The 17,638-nt window shown below is 44.0% G+C and overlaps 1 protein-coding gene across 3 annotated transcripts in view; it reads left to right on the top strand.

The window, feature by feature from the left end:
- The window catches only part of NUCB2 (nucleobindin 2), a 136,687-nt gene that overhangs the window by 95,909 nt on the left and 23,140 nt on the right, over positions 1-17,638 (top strand). For all 3 annotated transcript variants that reach the window (XM_058663291.1, XM_058663289.1, XM_058663290.1), the window contains one exon: positions 17,000-17,143. In XM_058663291.1, coding sequence (XP_058519274.1) covers positions 17,000-17,143 — 144 coding nt within the window. The remainder of the gene's footprint in view (positions 1-16,999; positions 17,144-17,638) is intronic.

Genomic DNA, 17,638 nt, shown 5'->3' with positions numbered 1-17,638 from the left:
TGTTGACATAGTTGAGAGGGATGCGTGCTCATGTAGGCATCTGATTAGGATGGTGAGGATCATGTGTGGAGGAAAGTGGGGGCCAAATGTTTTAAATTTTGTTTCCCTTCCTGTGTCTGCAGGGGAGGAAAGGGAGGAGGGCTGGTGCTTGCTGACAAACTACATCAGCACCCCGGGGGATGGTCATTTGATGACGCCCAAGAGACTCTGATGTGGGAAGAGTGTTCTGAGAGTGTGACTTCAGTGGTTTCAGTAGTTGTTGGTTTCGTTGATCCAGGTTTGAGAAAATCTTTACAAGGTCTGTTGGTTGACAAAATCCACGTTAGTGCATCCACAGACCCAGGAACATGCTGCAAAGCTTGACCGGGAGAACTTTCCATCTTGTGGTGAGGCACTCAGTGTCCCCTGCTGGCCTAGACGAGCTGGCTATCGTACCCCGCGCCCCACTCCCCCATATGCATCTGGGCATGCTGGCCACCGCACAGACATCAGCAACTGAGGAGGTCCAGTCCCAATTCATGCACTCCAAGGTTGGACCACACATCCTCTGATTTTCCCTGACCAGGGTCTGAGTCAGCAGTCTGAGTCAGGGAGTCTCCCAAGAAATCTTGCCTAGGGTGACCTCAGACTTGACTCTGTAATAACATAGAGGTGAACCCACAAGTCCCCTGTAGATTCTACCTCCAGATCCTGTTTCCTCATGTGCTTGTAGGTGCTGCGGCCCCACTGATGTGGCTTACTCTCCACTCTAACACTTGCAGATGGGTACTGTGCCCCTCAGTCCCAGCTTTTACATCCCTCATCAGGTGGCAGGTCATGCTATTTAGCCCAGCCCAGGTGTTTCATGTGGGTGGGTACTTTGGCCTGACCAGACAGACATACCCTCCATTTCTCCCTGCCCACCTCGTCCTGTGTAAACTCTCCATCTTAGCTCCCTGGCTTACCTGTGAGTGCTGTGGCCTTGTCAGTGGAAGACCCCAGAAATCATTTCTTCTGTGTCACACTTGCCCTCAGCTATTCACACTCCAGTATGTTCCCAGACCCCCTTCCCTGGGCAATCTGCAGCACTTGCCCTTCCCCCTACAATCTGGGGGCCCGGGTGGCATGTCCCTACCCGGAGTTCCCTGCATAACCCACTTAGCTTAAAAAAAGAAGATAAGCAAGTATTCTGGCACACTGGTATGGTAACACAAATTTAGCATTAACCCAGCCCAGAATGCCTCCCAGCTACTGGCTGCTTTTCTCCCAGCAGTGTAACATTCATTTAAATACAAGCTAACCTAGGCAGTTGCCTACAGTTAGGGATGATTTTATTTCTACAAAGTATATTTGGATTGTTCCAAGATTGTGCATGTTTTTTCTGTTACCATGTAGAGACAAAATATTGTAATTGATTTATTTCTATGTCTCTTTCATTTTTTTTAAAGATTTATTTACTTTTATTACAAAGTCAGATATACAAAGAGGAGGAGAGACAGAGAGGAAGATCTTCCGTCCGATGATTCACTCCCCAAGTGAGCCGCAACGGCCGGTGCACGCCGATCCGATGCCGGGAACCAGGAACCTCTTCCGGGTCTCCCACGTGGGTGCAGGGTCCCAAGCCTTGGGCCGTCCTCGACTGCTTTCCCAGGCCACAGGTAGGGAGTTGGATGGGAGGTGGAGCTTCCAGGATTAGAACCGGCGCCCACATGGGATCCCGGTGCATTCAAGGCGAGGACTTTAGCTGCTAGGCCCATGGCGCCGGGCCCTCTATTTCATTTTTACCCCAATCTGGAACCATGATAAAAAATTATCAGGAGCCTGTTGGCTACAAAAACAGCCTAATTTTGTTTCCAGGAGGCAGTTAGCATTCTAAATCACCTGAATACCATTTAAATAACTTAATTTTTTTCGATGGACAGAGATAAGTTCATGCTGTGTATTAGCTTTGTAAACAAATTGCATTTGCTGATTGAATAACCTACATCACACTAGATTGAAACCCTTTGAGGGTAGGGAACATGTGTCTCTCACTTCACTCTGTCTTCTAGTCTATTACTAGGTACAACATAGGTCTCTATGCATAAATGAATGTCCAATTATTAACGTATGGGAGATTAGAGAATGTGTGCTTCTGTTCAACATTATACTAGAGGGAAAGAGCAAGAGGAAGGGTTGAGGGAAAGAGAAAAAGACTGTGAGAGGAACAGAGGACAGACTAGTTTTAAGAAAGATTATTTGCTTGACAGGCAGAGTGACAGAGAAAGAGAAGAACACACATACACATATGGAAAGAGAAATCTTTGACCACTGGTTCATTCGCCAGATGCTACAACAGCCATGGCTGGGCCAGACCAAACACCAGGAGCCAAGAACTCCACCAGGCTGTCCTACAAGGATGGCAGGAGCTCACGTACTTGGTGATCCTCCACTGCCTTCCCAGGCACGTTAGTAGTAAGCTGGATCAGAAGCAAAGCAGTTGGGGGCCCGGCGCGATAGCGTAGTGGCTAAAGTCCTCACCTTGCATGCACCGGGGTCCCATATGGGCACTGGTTTGTATTCAAGCTGCTATACTTCCCATCCAGCTCTCTGCTTGTGACCTGAGAAAGCAGTCAAGGACAGCTCAAGGCCCTGGGACCCTGTACCCACGTGGGAGACCCGGAAGCTCCTGACTCCTGGCTTTGGATCAGCTCAGCTGCAGCTGTTGCAGCCATTTGGGGAATGAATCAGTGGATGGAAGATCTTTCTCTTTATCTTCTTCTCTGTAAATCTGGCTTTCCAATAAAAATAAATAAATCTTACAAAAAAAAAAGAGCAGTTTGGACTTGAACCTCACTGGATATTGGATGGCAGCATACAAAACAGTGGGTTAATTGTACCACAGTGTTGGCCCTGAGTATTTGTGTTTGTTTTAAGCTTTTGCCTATGACCATTTTTAAAAGAAGGTTTAATTGTTTTTATTGCAAAGTCAGATATACAGAGAGAAGGAGAGACAGAGAGGAAGATCTTCTCTCTGTTGATTCACTCCCCAAGTGGCCACAGTGGCCAGTGCTGCGCTGATCGGAAGCAAGGAGCCCTGAGCCTCTTCCAGGTCTCCCACGTGGTTGCAGGTCCCACTGCTTTGGGCCATCGTTCACTGCTTTCCCAGGCCACAAGCAGGGAGCAGGATTCGAAGTGGAGCTACTGGGATTAGAACCAGAGCCCGTATGGGGTATTGGCATATTCAAGGCAAGGACTTTAGCTGCTAGGCTGTTGCGCTGCGTCCCATCTATGACCATTTTAAAAAAACAATTTATTTGAGTTAGAGAGAGAGCTTCTCAAATGCTTATAATATCTTCCCCACTCCCAACTCAATCCATGCCTCTATATAAATGACAGGAGCCCAAATGCTTTTGCAATTATCGTTACCTTCCGAGTCTACATAAACAGGGAACTGTGGTGGAGAGTAGGGCTGGGTATCCTACCCAGGAGTTCTGATGTAGGACAAGGGAGGTGGGAGTCTTAACTGTCCTCTTTCTTTCTCCCTCCCTCCCTCTCTCCCCCCTTTTTCCTTCCTTCCTTTTTCTTTCTATCTTTCTCTCTCTCCCCCTCCCTCCCTTCCTTCCTTCCTCCCTCCCTCCCTCCCTCCCTCCCTCCCTTCCTTCCTTCCTTCCTTCCTTCCTTCCTTCCTTCCTTCCTTCCTTCCTTCCTTCCTTTGTTTTTGGATTTATTTAATTTGTTTGAAAGGCAGAGTTACAGAGAGAGAGAGAAAGGGAGGGAAAAACAGAGATGGAAGTGACAAACAGATCTTTCTTCTGCTGGTTCTCTCCTCAGTGTCTACAATTATATTTGGCCCATGCTGAAGCCAGGAGTTAGGAGCTTCTCCTGGATCTCCTGCATGGATGCAGGGCCCAAGGATTTGGGCCCGTTTCCACTGCTTTCCCAGGCACATTAGCAGAGAGCTGGATTGGAAATAGAGGAGCTGGGACTTGAACCCATGGGGGATGCTGGCACTGCAGGCATGGACCCCACTAAGGCACAGCATGGTCATTGAACTGGCCTCTTCACTACCTTGTTAAACACCTGCTCTTGAACATTCTTTTAAAAGTTTTGGGATCTCTTACCCCACAATCAACAACCAGGAAATTAGATCTCCCAAGTGTGTGCAGGGTCACACGCACATGCATGCACACACACCCCTAAACCTACATACACCACTAACAACAAGTAAACTTAATCTGGAACCTATTCTTGTGAATCGGCAACTTGGAAATCTGCTGCTGTGGACGAATGGGAATTTTGACTTGGGAAGACAGAGAAAAAGAAATGTGCTTCCTTTAAGGACTTGGAAATTAAGGGAAATTATTTTGTAGCTGCTGCCTACTGAGAGCAGCTTGGGAGCCCTGTTTAGTTTGCCGCTTTCCCTGAGACTGTGATGCTTTTGCATCAGTGTTTTCCATGTGTCCAGATCGCATGATTTAGGACTTCTCTCTCTTTTTAAAGGTTTGTTTATGTATTTGAGAGACAGAGCAGAACAACAGGTTGGGCGGGGGAGAGACAGACGAAGATGGGCAGATACACACACACGCATGCACGCGCACACAGAATCCTGTAGCTACTGATCACTCCCAAATGGCCACAAGTCAGGTCTGGACCCAAACCAGGAGCCAGGAACTCCATCTTGGTCTTCCATGGGAGTGGAAGGAGCCTAAATTCTTGGGCCATTTTCCATTGCTTTTCCAGCTACGTCAGCAGGAGATTGCATTGGAAGTGGAACAGCTGGAACTTGAATTGGCACTCTATGTGTGGATGGGATGCCAGCATTGAAAGTGATGACTTTTGCTGCTGACCTACAATGCCAGTCTGGACTTGGGATTTCATATGCGTCTAGTTTAGAGCGTAAATGGTCAGCCTGTCCTGGCTCAACTCAGTCTACTGGTTCAGCCCAGTTCATGTCATCTCCTCTTTAATCTCTTTTTAAAATTAATTAATTAAAAAATTTAAAAATTTCTTGGAAAGGCAGATTTTACAGGGAAAAGGAGAGAGATGGGGGTTTTCCATCTAATGGTTCACTCCCAAAGTGGCTGCAGCAGGAGGAGCCAGGTGTGAAGCCAGGAGCCAGGATCTTTAAGGACTTGAGCCATCCTCCACTGCTTTCCTAGGTCATAAGCAGGGAGCTGGGTTGGAAGTGGGGCAGCCAGGCGTCGAACTAGCACCCATCAGGGATTCTGACACTGAATGCAGAGGATTAGCCTGGTAATACCATGTTGCTAGCCTCAGGTCTCTGTCTTTCTTACGGAAGAAGAGAGTAAGGGAAAGAAGAGGTTGGTCTTACCCAAGAATGGAGGCAAAGTAGGTCAGCTTCATCATTTTTTTTTTTTTTTGCTTCTTCTTACCACCCATTTCTCCTGCTTTTGTGCTTTTCAGTTTATGAAAAATGTGTAAGCTTATCTTTGACACTTATTATCAATTTTCTACCTAGTTCCATTTTTTGTTGTGTTATGTAACAGTTGGCATTTACTGAGGACTTACTAAGCAGTATAGTAAATGCTTCAGTTAATTTGCCCAGATTATGTCTAGAATAAGCATTAAAAAGATTAGAAATTAGTGGAGGAGAAAAAGCATATTCAAAAATTTTCCAGCAATTAATAAAAAAGCAAAGATGAAGTGAAAATATGTACTAAAGAGTCAGGATAGGGCCAAGTGCATTAGCCTAGTGGCTAAAGCCCTTACTTTGCATGTGTCAGGATCCCATATGGGTGTTGGTTCTAGTCCCAGCTGCTCTGCTTCCCTTCCAGGTCCGTGCTTGTAGCCTGGGAAAGCCGTCGAGGATGGCTCAAGGTCCTGGGACCTTGCACCTGCATGGGAGACCCACAAGAGACTCCTGGCTCCTAGTTTTGGATTGGCTCAGTTCTGGCCATTTTGGCCATTTGGGGAACCAGCAGATGGAAGTTCTTCCTGTCTGTATCTCCTTCTCTCTGTAAATCTGACTTTCTAATAACAAAATAAATGTAAATTTTTTTTCGAAAGTCAGGATTAATGGAAAGTTTTAAGAAGTTGGTAGATTTCAAAGTCAAGATGTGTTCTTTCATTGACTTAAAAACCTTAGCATCAACACAGCCTTGTATGCAATGCAGAGAAGAGACAGCTAAGACACTGAGCTTATACGATTACATTTTGTATTTACTGAAATACTTCTTTCAAGGTTAATTTAGACATACCATAGATTCTTCCAACATTATTTTTATGCACATAAACAGAAATTAAAGTGAAATAAATTGGTTAAAGCATTCCTAGATGATTATTTATGGTTTGATTCCTTTTTTTCTTATGCTGAATTTTTCTTTAAATATTTTAAAAGTTTTTAAAATAATTTATGTATTTAAAAGGCAGAGTTACACACACAGAGATAGAGAGTTATGGGAGAAGGAGAGATCTTCCATCTGCTGGTTCACTCTCCAAATGGCTGCAAGGACTGGAGCTAGGCCAGTCCGAAGCCAAGAGCCCAGAATTTCTGGGTCTCAGGCTCAGAGGCCCAAGCACCAGGACATCCTCTGCTGCTTTCCCAGGCACAGCAGCAGGGAGCTGGATCAGAAGTAGAGCAGCTGGGACTTCAGCTAATGCTCATTTGGGATGGCGGCACTGCAGGCAGTGGCTTTACTTGCTCTACCACAGCACTGGTCCCGATTTGACTACTTTGAAATGACTTCTTGAGTTGTGTGACCTGTGTCTTCCCATGCAGCATGTTAGTTAGACTGGATAGAGAACTATGTCTACTCACTTGGTGAAGTCTCACTTGTTTCTTTATAAGAAAAAGTAAAACAGTTATTTGTAATACCAAATATTTGTCTCACTAATATCTGATGGTTAAATTCTAGGCTTATAAAAAAAATCTTCATTTTAATGTTAATTCATACCTTAATCTTTTTAAAGCCATTTAAAGTGTTAATTGCAAAGAATCCTACAGTTATGGCAATAGGAATGATTATGATAAGGTCCAGATATGTGCAGGTAGAAGAGATTCTGCTGTTGCTACTTGTCCAAACACAATTTTAATATTCCACTTATTGAAAGACACCCCTGGTTTCTGAGATGTTAAACTGAGGAATTATCTGTCTTATAATTCAGCATAATATCACTTAAGGTAATTATTATATAGAAACAGAGAATGTACTCCAGAGAGAAGGCAGAGATGATCAGAAATGATAAAAAAGCAATATATGTGGTGAGGATGTGCATGGATAAGTTTTGATATACATAAGTTTGTATACTAGCATGCTAACAAAAGGAAAACTGGATTAGCCAAATGATATCAAATAAAATAGGGGTAGAGCACGTTGGGATATAAAGGTCACTCAAATGTCATAAAAGGTTAAATCTACCAGAATGCTAGAAAATCTCAGATCTGTCAGAAATCATAGTGTAAGCTTTTCCTATATTTTTCCAGCAATGGTAGAACAAGCAGATAGAATTAACAATAGAAAAATATGAATAATTATGAAATATTATAAAGCTTGATTTAAAAGGTAGTGATTTTCAACTTATGCTTTTTTCTTCACATTTTATTTTATGAGCTTGGATTTTTGCTCTATTTTTATTCCTTAAAAAATTGAAGTATGATTCACACATTCTAAAATTCACTATTTATGGTATTTTTTTTAAAAGATCAATCTGTTTATTTGAAATAAAGAGAGGGACGGTCTGGGTAAAGGGATAGAGAGAAGAGAGAGAGGTCTTCCATCTTCTGGGTCACTTCCCAAACGTCTGTAAAAGCTGGGGCTAGGTCAGACTGTAGCCAGTTCAGCTTAAGCTACCCCACTATCCAGCCCACACTTAGGTTGCTAGGAGATGCTGCCTGTCCAGCCCACACTTAGGTTGCTGGGAGATACTGCCTGTCCTGCCAGGTCTACTCCCAGCCTCGGTTCTCTTGTTCACCGGTGGGAGTTGCATCACATCAGAGAGGTACCCGCAGTTTCCCTAATAGGCTTACTCCCAGCCCCAGATCTTGCACTTTTCTGATGGTTCTGCAGTCTAGCCTGACAGGACTTTCCCCCATTCCCAGCACTTGTCAGCTGATGCTGCAACAGTGCCTGACCAGCCTGCACTTACTCTGGCTCATGCATGCTCCAGTAGATACAATACTTAGCCCAGCCTGGCTTTTTCCCCAAACTAGTTCACATGCAGGCCAATAGGAGTTGTAGCCCTGCCTAGCATAGTCCCAGTTCTCATGAGAGCAGTAGCTCAGCAGGGGAGTCTTCACTGCCTTTCTAGCAGGCTTGCCGCCCCTCAACCTTAACACCTCAGGGATTTTTCAGCGGGTATTGTAGCCCAGCCTGGCCTGACCCTAGTTCTAGCTCATGCTGGTGGGTGCTGCAGCACCCAGCCAAACTCCAATCCCAGCCCTAATGTGAACTAGCTGGTGTTGCAGCCCATCCTAGTTCTCCTGTCTGGCAGTGGGTGTTATGAACTAGCGTAGCCTGGCCTGCCCCCAGACTTGACCAACATTTATGCTGGTGGGTGCTGTAACCTGGCCCAGTTTGGGTTATACCTGCTTGCTCTATCAATATAATATTTTTTTAGAAAAAAATTATTTTAGTCATTCATTTGAAAGGCAGAATGCACACAGAGAATGAGAGAGATCTTTTAATCGCTAATTCACTTCCCAGTTGGTTGCAGTGCTGGGGCTGGGCCAAGCCAAAGCCAGGAACCTGGAACTCCATCTAGATCTTCCATGTGTATTACAGGGGCCCAAGCACTGGGGTGGACCATCATCTACTGCTCTTCCAGGTACATTAACAGGTGCTGCATTGAAAACAGAGCAGCTGGGGCTTGACCTGGCACTCACAGGATGTTGATACAGGTGGCAACATAACTTGCCTAGTTACAATGATGGATCCAACTGGCAGTCTATTTTTAAACTGGCAGAATCAGATGTTGCAAGGCATTTATAAATCATATACCTTGAGACCTGTAATATGGTATAGCAGGTTAGGTCTTCACCTGCAACATTCAAGTCCTGGCTGCCCTGCTTCTGATCTGGCTCCCTGCTATTACACCTGGGGAAGGTAGTGGAAGATAGTTCAAGTGCTTGGGCCCTTGTACTCACATGGGAGACCCAGAAGAGGCTGCCAGCCCTGGCTTTTGTGGCTGTCTGAGGACTGAACCATTGGATGGGAGATTCTCTGTCTCTCACCCTCTCTCTTACAGATAAATCTTTGAAAAAAAAATCATATGCTTCAATCATTTAATACAATGGTACGAATGTAATCAATTTTCTTAAAATCTTTTTTTAAAGATGTATTTATTTTACTTGAAATTCAGAGTTACACAAAGAGAAGGGGAAAGACAGATCTTTCATCTATTGGTTCACTCCCCAAATGGCTGCAGTGACCAGAGCTGGACTGGTCTGAAGCCAGGAATCAGAAGCTTCTTCTGGGTCTCCCATGTAGGATCGAGTTCCATCACCACTGCTTTCCCAGGCCATAAGCAGGAAGCTGGGTCAGAAGTGGAGCAGGTGGGACACAAACCAGCACCCATATGAGATGTTGGCACCGCTGGCAGAGGCTTAGCCTACCAGCGACCACAATTCTATTAATATTTCTGATCAAGTAACAACAACAACAAAAAAGCTATACTTCATTCAAAATAATAAGTAGATAATAGAATATTAAGCATTGAAAGAATATTAAGGTCTAGTTAAATTTCCTTTAGAAATTCTTCTATTTTTACTAGTGAGAAAACGGAAGTTAAGAAAGTTGACTGCTCTGCAATCCATAGTTAGTGATTGATGCAGCTGGAGTTAAATATAGATCTGGATTTAATTCTGCTTCACTATTAGGCGTGAAACTTGTTTTCTTTCCCACATAGAGCCAGAGTTGAGATAAGCATTCTCTTTATCTCTGGTTTTAGTAAATAATAGAGCAAAGGGACAGTATGGTTTCTAAAGGGCAGTAGTTTTCAAACATCAGTGTGTGTGAGAATCACCCAGGGCCTTGATCAAGTACTTCCCTAGTCTCTGGTTTAGAACATCTGGAGCAGCTTTGGAGAATTTTTGTTTATGATGGATTTCCAGAAAAGGCCAATTCTGCTGACCTAGGAACCCTACTTTGAGACCCGACTTAGAAAAATGGTGAGGAGCAGATTCTTTGTGCATCTGATTGGGTTTAAAAGGCCTAGTGGCTGGTTGAGGCCTCCCATTATCACCTGCAGTTTCAGGTTTCTGTTCCACATGCTGAGTGAGAGAAATGTGGATGAAGTTCGGGCCCTGTAAACTCTAGCTATTGTGGCCATTTAGGGAGTGAACCAACAGATGAAAGATCTTTGTTTCTCCCTGTTACTTTGCCTTTCAAGTAAATTAATTAAAAGTTTTCTAAAATTAAAAAAAAAATGTAGTTGGGTCTTAGAGCAGTCGCTCCCAGGTGTAAAATCTGGCTCTCTGACTTACTGCTATGACTAGATTCAGGTGGTCTGTGTGTGTGTCTAACTAAAACAAAGCAATTTTTGTGGAAAACAATCTGGTGTTATCACTTAAAGCTGAAATACAGATACCCTATGTTTATTCTGCTGAGTGATGAACTAGGCCTACAACTGCCATAGGAACCCAGAGGAATGGTCACACAGAGTAGCACTGTCCATAACAGGTCCAAAATGGAAACAATCTGAACATCTTTTAACAAATAGAAGGGATAAATAGATTGTGGTCTCTTTGCATAATGGAGTACTATACAGCAACGAAACTGACTGAACCACTGCCAGTCACAACAACGGACAAATTTTAAATGCAAGACAGGCCAGACACAAAAGAATATATTCTATTGTTTACCTAGACACATGACTCATAAATACGCTATCTGTTCCAGTTAGAAGTAGACCACAATAGCATAAGGGAGTTCTACTTGTTCCATATCTATTTGTTCTTTATATACACTGCTAATATTTCTCCATGGATGAGCAGAAGATCTGAATCTAAATGTAGTTGATCAGTCTTTTTCTGCACAGTTACTGGTTTGGGGGTTTGGCTTAAGAAGCCTATCTCTAACCCAAGTCTCTTGTGTCCTAGAAGTCTTATTATTTCCTGTTTATACAACTGATATTCCTCTAAAGTTAACCTTTCTTGGTATATGAGGGAGAGGTCAAATTTCACTGTTTCAGATGGATATTGATCAAGTAGCACTGCTCAGGAGAGCTACTATGACACAAACAAGGCGTATCTATAAATATGTGCATCTGTTTCTAAACTCAGATTATGCTCCATTGGTCTGTCTACCCCTGTACTGGTACCACACCATCTCAAGGGCTTAAAATAAGCCTTGCTATTTGGTATCAAGAATGTTATAACTGTCCTTGGGCTCTTCCCTTCCATATTCTTGAGTTCCTTAGGAATCCCGTTGGAATTTAGATGCAGTTTTAGAAATGATAGCCTCACAACAATGACTTGTCATCTTTGAACCCACTACGTTCTTCCTACTGTTGGTGTCTTGTAAGGTATCTCACAATAACATGTTCTAATTTTCTCATTAGAGTTCTTAGATATCTCATATGACTTATTTCTAAGTAGATACTGCTTCTTAAAGCAAAGGTATGAGTTCTCTGTACTTGAAATTGAAGAGAGCATTTAGTTTAGAAGTTTACTGTTTAGATTTAACTGAATTAACATAAAAATGTTTAGCATACTGCTTGTTACATAGCAAATACTCGATAGATGTTTTCTATTGTTATTCATAATAAGCTTGGGATTCAGTTAAATGTGTGTGAACCATAAAGTCAGAACATGTTTTAGAGGAACTGGCACTATGGCAAGTAGACTAAGCCACCACGGATGGTGCTGGCATTCCATTTGGGTGTTGGTTTGTGTTCTGGCAGCTCCACTTGCAATCCTGCCTGGGAAAGCAACAAGGGATGGTTCAAGTCCTTCCATCCCTGCATCCGTGTGGGAGACCCAGAGGAAGTTCCTCGTTCCTAAACTCGGATTGCTGCCATTCTCTCTGTAACGCAGCTTTACAAATAAGATGAATCTTTTCTTTTTTACTTTATTTATTTATTCTTTTGATAATCTTACTTACTTAGGGTACAGGTCAAGGGCTACAGGAAAGTGGGTAATACCATTGTTTTCACACTAATATCATCATTCTTTTTTCCCTGTGTCTGGGGTCAGGGGAGAAACAAAGGGAGAAGTCCCACCCAGCCTCCCTCCCATCCCAGGTCCCCGATGTGGGGCATGCTCCGAGGGTCCTGCTTAAGCAGTTTTGATAGTTCCAAAGTTCTGGATTGCTGTCAGTCTCGCTGTTTCAATCACGATGAAATCTCTTCAGAATCCACTGGCTCACATAGTCCCTTCATGGTTGGGCTTCTGAGATCAGCAGTTCAGTTGGAGGGATCTGCAAAGAAACTTCGTCTGAGGTGATCCTAGACCTGATTCTTGTGTGTGCTTGTGAGTACAGGGTCCGGCACAGTCTGTCGTCCCAATCAGCTAATGCACATGCTGGTTGTTTCAGTTACTGGGTCAGTTCTGTTTCCAGCCCTGTCTTCCACGTGAACCGATGGGTGTTGCAGTCCAGCCTGATCCTGTCCACTTCATACTTGGCCCTCACTCAAACCAGTGGGAGCTGCAGCCTAGTTGGGGTGACTCCCCTGAATCTTTCTTTCTTTTTTTTTTTTAAAGATTTATTTCATTTTTATTACAAAGTCAGATATACTGAGAGGAGGAGAGATAGAGAGGAAGTGGAGCTGCCGGGATTAGAACCAGCAGCCATATGGGATCAAGGCGAGGACCTTAGCCACTAGGCCACACTGCCGAGCCCGAATCTTTCTTTAAAGGTATTTTAGAGTAGGTTTTGTAATCATTTTGTGACTTTGCCGCTTTGAGATGGTGCCAGGGGGCACATCCACACACATGCATGATTGCACACATACACATTCATGAACACAAACACATTCCTCTCTTGGCTTGCTTTCTCATTCATGATAGACTTGGTAGAGGATTAAAAGAGCTGCAGGGCCCGGCGGCGTGGCCTAGCAGCTAAAGTCCTCGCCTTGAAAGCCCCGGGATCCCATATGGGCGCCGGTTCTAGTCCCGGCAGCTCCACTTCCCCAGCTCCCTGCTTGTGGCCTGGGAAAGCAGTCGAGGACGGCCCAAAGCTTTGGGACCCTGCACCCGCGTGGGAGACCAGGAGGAGGTTCCAGGTTCCCGGCTTCGGATCGGCACAGCACCGGCCCGTTGCGGCTCACTTGGGGAATGAATCATCGGACGGAAGATCTTCCTCTCTGTCTCTCCTCCTCTGTGTATATCTGGCTATAATAAAATGAATAAATCTTAAAAAAAAAAGAGCTGCAGAAATGACAGTAAGACATTAGGAAAGCAAAGAAATCAGATCCGTATTTATTGTTGATGGGAAAGTAAAGTGGTGCAGTTGCCTTGGAAAACAGCTTGGCAGCTCCTTAAAATGTTAAACATAGAGCTACCAAATAGACTCGACACTTCTATTCCTAGATATATAGCTCAAAGAACTAAAATCATACTAACATAATAGTTTTTTAAAAAAGATTTATTTATCTTTTTATTGGAAAGGCAGATACGCAGAGAGGAGGAGAGACAGAGGAAGATTTAACATTCAATGGTTCATTCCCCAAGTGGTCGCAACAGCTTGAGCTGAGCCAATCCAAAGCCAGGAGCCAGGAGCTTCTTCCAGGTCTCCCACATAGTGCAGGGTCCCAAGGCTTTGGGCTGTCCTCAACTGCTTTTCCAGGCCAAAGCAGGGAGCTGAATGGGAAGCAGGGCTGCCGGGATTAAACTGGTGCCCATATGGGATCCCAGCACGTTCAAGACAAGGACTTGAGCTGCTATGCTATTGTGCTGGGACCTAACATAATAGTTTTAACACAAATGCTCACTGCAGCATTGTTCAAAATGGACCTAAGTAGAAAGAGCACCACTCTGTCAGTTGATGAATGGGTAAAAGACGTGATGTATCCCAACAATGGAATGTCTTAAAGTGGTGAAGAGGAATGAAGTCCTGGTGCACGTTATAAATTATTGAGTCATGAAGACAAGTGCTAAGTGGAAAAAGATATATACGAGAGCCCATACATTGTGCGGTCCTATCTGTATGAAATGTCCTAAGTGGGTAGATTCTACAGATGGAACGTAAGGGAGAAAGGTGGCGAGCAGGGAGACAAAGGGAGGTAACCATAGATGGGTAGGATGTTTCTTGTTGGGATGGTTAAAATGTTCTAAAATGAAATAGTGATGGTTATATAGCCCTGAGAACATACTAAAAACATCGAAGTATGCAATTTTTTTTAAAAAAGATTTATTCATTTTATTACAGCCAGATATACACAGAGGAGGAGAGACAGAGAGGAAGATCTTCCGTCCGATGATTCACTCCCCAAGTGAGCCGCAACGGGCCGGTGCGCGCCAATCCGATGCCGGGAACCTGGAACCTCCTTCAGGTCTCCCACGCGGGTGCAGTGTCCCAAAGCATTGGGCTGTCCTCGACTGCTTTCCCAGGCCACAAGCAGGGAGCTGGATGGGAAGTGGAGCTGCCGGGATCAGAACCGGCGCCCATATGGGATCCCGGGGCTTTCAAGGCGAGGACTTTAGCTGCTAGACCACGCCGCCGGGCCCAAAGTATGCAATTTTAAAAAGTGGTTGTGCCACTTCTCATCCAGCTCTCTGTTTCTGGCCTGGGAAAGCCAAGCAGGTCCAAGTACCTGGGACCCTGCACCCACGTGGGAGACCCAAAACAAGCTTCTAGCTTCACATTGGCTCAGGCCTGGCCATTGCGGCAATTTGGGGGAATAAACCATCAGATGGAAGATCTTTTCCTCTCTGTCTCTCCTTCTCCCTATAAATTTGCCTCTCAAATAAAAATAAATACATCTTTTTAAAAAAGACATTCATTATATTTCAAGGCAAAAATAAAACACACCTGTGTGTATGGTGGGCATGATACATGAATGAGAAATAAACCTTATTTCTCAGAAAAAAACAGCTGTGGGGGAAGAGGAGGTTATTTATAGTGGGATGATATTTTATAGAGACATAAATTATCCTATCAGATATTTCATGATGCATAGAATTCCATCACAAACTCCCAAAGTTAGCATAATTGAGCCAATGTCTTAGAACATTTCATCATGAAAGACATTTACTCACAATGTTGGTGTCATGGAAAATAGTGGTGGTCAGGGTTGAGTTCATGTAGGAACCAGCTGGAAAGTTTAACCAAAACAAATCCCTGAGCCTCATCCCAGAGCTCTTGGGTATAGCCTGAGAAAGTTCATTTCTGACAAATTTGCAGGTAGTCTGAGAAGTCTGAGAACAATATTTTCAGTAGCATCAATTTTTAGAAGATATTTATTTAGCTGGAAAGTCAGATTTACGGAGAGGAAATGAGACAGAGAGGAAGATCTTCTGCCCGCTGATTCACTCCCCTGTCGCCGCCCAGCAGCAACACTTTAACGACGAGGCACATTCTGGAGGGTCTGGGAAAAACCGGAACCACAACCGGACCCCTTATTGCCAAAAGCGGCTGCATTTATCCCTTTCTCTCCGCCGCCTTTATCCCTGTTGGTCTTCGCTTTTCCCCCTGCTTCTCTAGCCCTCTCTCTGCCGCTTTCCCCCGTTCTTGTCCCCGTACTTTTCTCTCCGTCAGTCTTACTGCTTCTGTCCTGCTTTTGTACCCCTCTCTGCCACTTTTCCTCCCCGTGTGCCATAGCTTTTCCACCCGAAGATCTTAGCCCCTCTTCCCCTCTCTGCTGCCCCGTTCTTCCCATCCCGTCCCTCGTTCTCCTCCCGGTCTTTCTCCTCGTCATCCCCCCTCCTTAACTTTTACCGGCTGCTTTTATACCATTCTCCACCAATCACTTCTCCCTATGTGTCCACTTGGCGATACCTGATAGGCCAGTAGCAATGACATAATCTCAGCGAGGGCATCAGCCTATCTCTGTGAGTTCCTGTTTACCTGCTGGTGAGACCAACCCCTCCTCCTGGCCCTGGGCCAGCCGCCACTCTGTGACGGCCTTTCCTATTCCGGCTTTCCTATCCCAGGGAGCGGCTTCAGCACTCCGTTCCCCACACTCCCCAAATAACCACAACAACCAGAGCTGAGCCAATCGGAAGTCAGGAGCCAGGAGCTTCTTATGGGTGTCCCACATGGGTGCAGGGTCCTGAGGCTCTGGACCATCCTCAACTGCTTTCCCAGCTAAAGGCAGGGAGCTGGATGGAAAGTGGAGTACCTGGGATATGAACCAGCACTCACATGGGGTCCCAGCGCATACAAGGCAGAGATTTAGGCAATAGGCTACCATGTGGGGCCCAAATGGGTGAATTTAAAAAAAAAATCTATTTGAAATTCATAACAGCAGAGGGAGAAGGAAGGAGAGGGAAAAGTTGAGGGTGAAGGTGAGGAGCTGGGAGACAGTTCTTCCATCTCATGGTTCATTTCACAGATGGTCACAATAGCCAAATCTGAGATGCCAGCCAAAAGCCAGAATCTTGAATTCCATTCTGATCTCCCGGATTGGTGGTGATGTCCCAAGTACTTGGGTCATCATCAGGTGCTATCCTAGGTGTATTAACGGAAACTGCGTGGGAAGAGAGCATCTGGGGCTTGAACTAGCACGCCAACACAGGGCCTGGCATCGCACGTGCCGTGCTCTAATGCTGACCTTACGTGGTGAATTTTATGACATGCAAAATGGATCTCAATAAATATGCTACAAATCTGGTTTTGAAAATGAGCATTGTTTGATCCCATTTTCCATGAACTTTTTAAGCCTTCTTGGGTACAGTTTGGGGTTCCTTATTCTCTTTATTTGAAACTTTTGTTATTATCTAAATGCAGTCTCATACCACAAAAGCAGATTTAATTTTGGCTGACAAATTTCTCCTTTAAATATTGTCTTTGGTATGTTATATATTTTTACTCTTTTTCTAGTTTTTTTTTGTTGGATTAAGCCTCTTGAAATTGAATATATTGTGACATGGGGAATGCACGTATATATTTACAGTATGTTATGTAATTCCCCTTTATTTCAGATGAGGTGGAGGACCATTGTACCACAGCACTGTGTTCTCGTGGTTACATGTCTGCTTACTGCCTTTGAAGCTGTGCCTATAGACATAGACAAGACAAAAGTGCAAAACAGCCAACCTGTGGAAAGCGCCAAGATAGAACCACCAGTAAGTAAGATGGGAGGAGACGCAACTAAGAGAATCGTAATTACAATGAATGAGACGAAGCAAAATGAAGATATAACTAAGTGAAATAGAATGGGACATTTATCATTGAAATAGTGCTATTATTTATTACAAAATTGGACATTTAGGAACCATTCCTGAAATAGCACTGAGAAAAGTATTAGACAAGCATATGCTGTTTCATATTATTTACAGTTGTTAGCATGTAGAAGAATTAATACAATATTTTTTTTCGAAAGTATGTGTAGAGCTGATCAGCTCAGAGAGCAGTGGGTCTTATTCAAAGGAGACAGATGGACACCAGGGAAAAATCAGTTAACATCATGACTTAAATCCTCAAGGTGTAAACTATATAGAAAACCTACCTTTATGTAAAAATAAAACAAGATACTTGTTTTGTATACAAAACTCTTTGAAAAATATACATTTTTCACTATAATGGTTGAAATCATCAAAGTAAGATGGTCTCCCCAAGAA

Source organism: Ochotona princeps, chromosome 4 (assembly GCF_030435755.1).
Source record: "Ochotona princeps isolate mOchPri1 chromosome 4, mOchPri1.hap1, whole genome shotgun sequence".
Taxonomy (NCBI): Eukaryota; Metazoa; Chordata; class Mammalia; order Lagomorpha; family Ochotonidae; genus Ochotona; species Ochotona princeps.
Note: the sequence above shows the minus strand (reverse complement) of the source record. Positions and strands in the feature narration are given on the sequence as shown.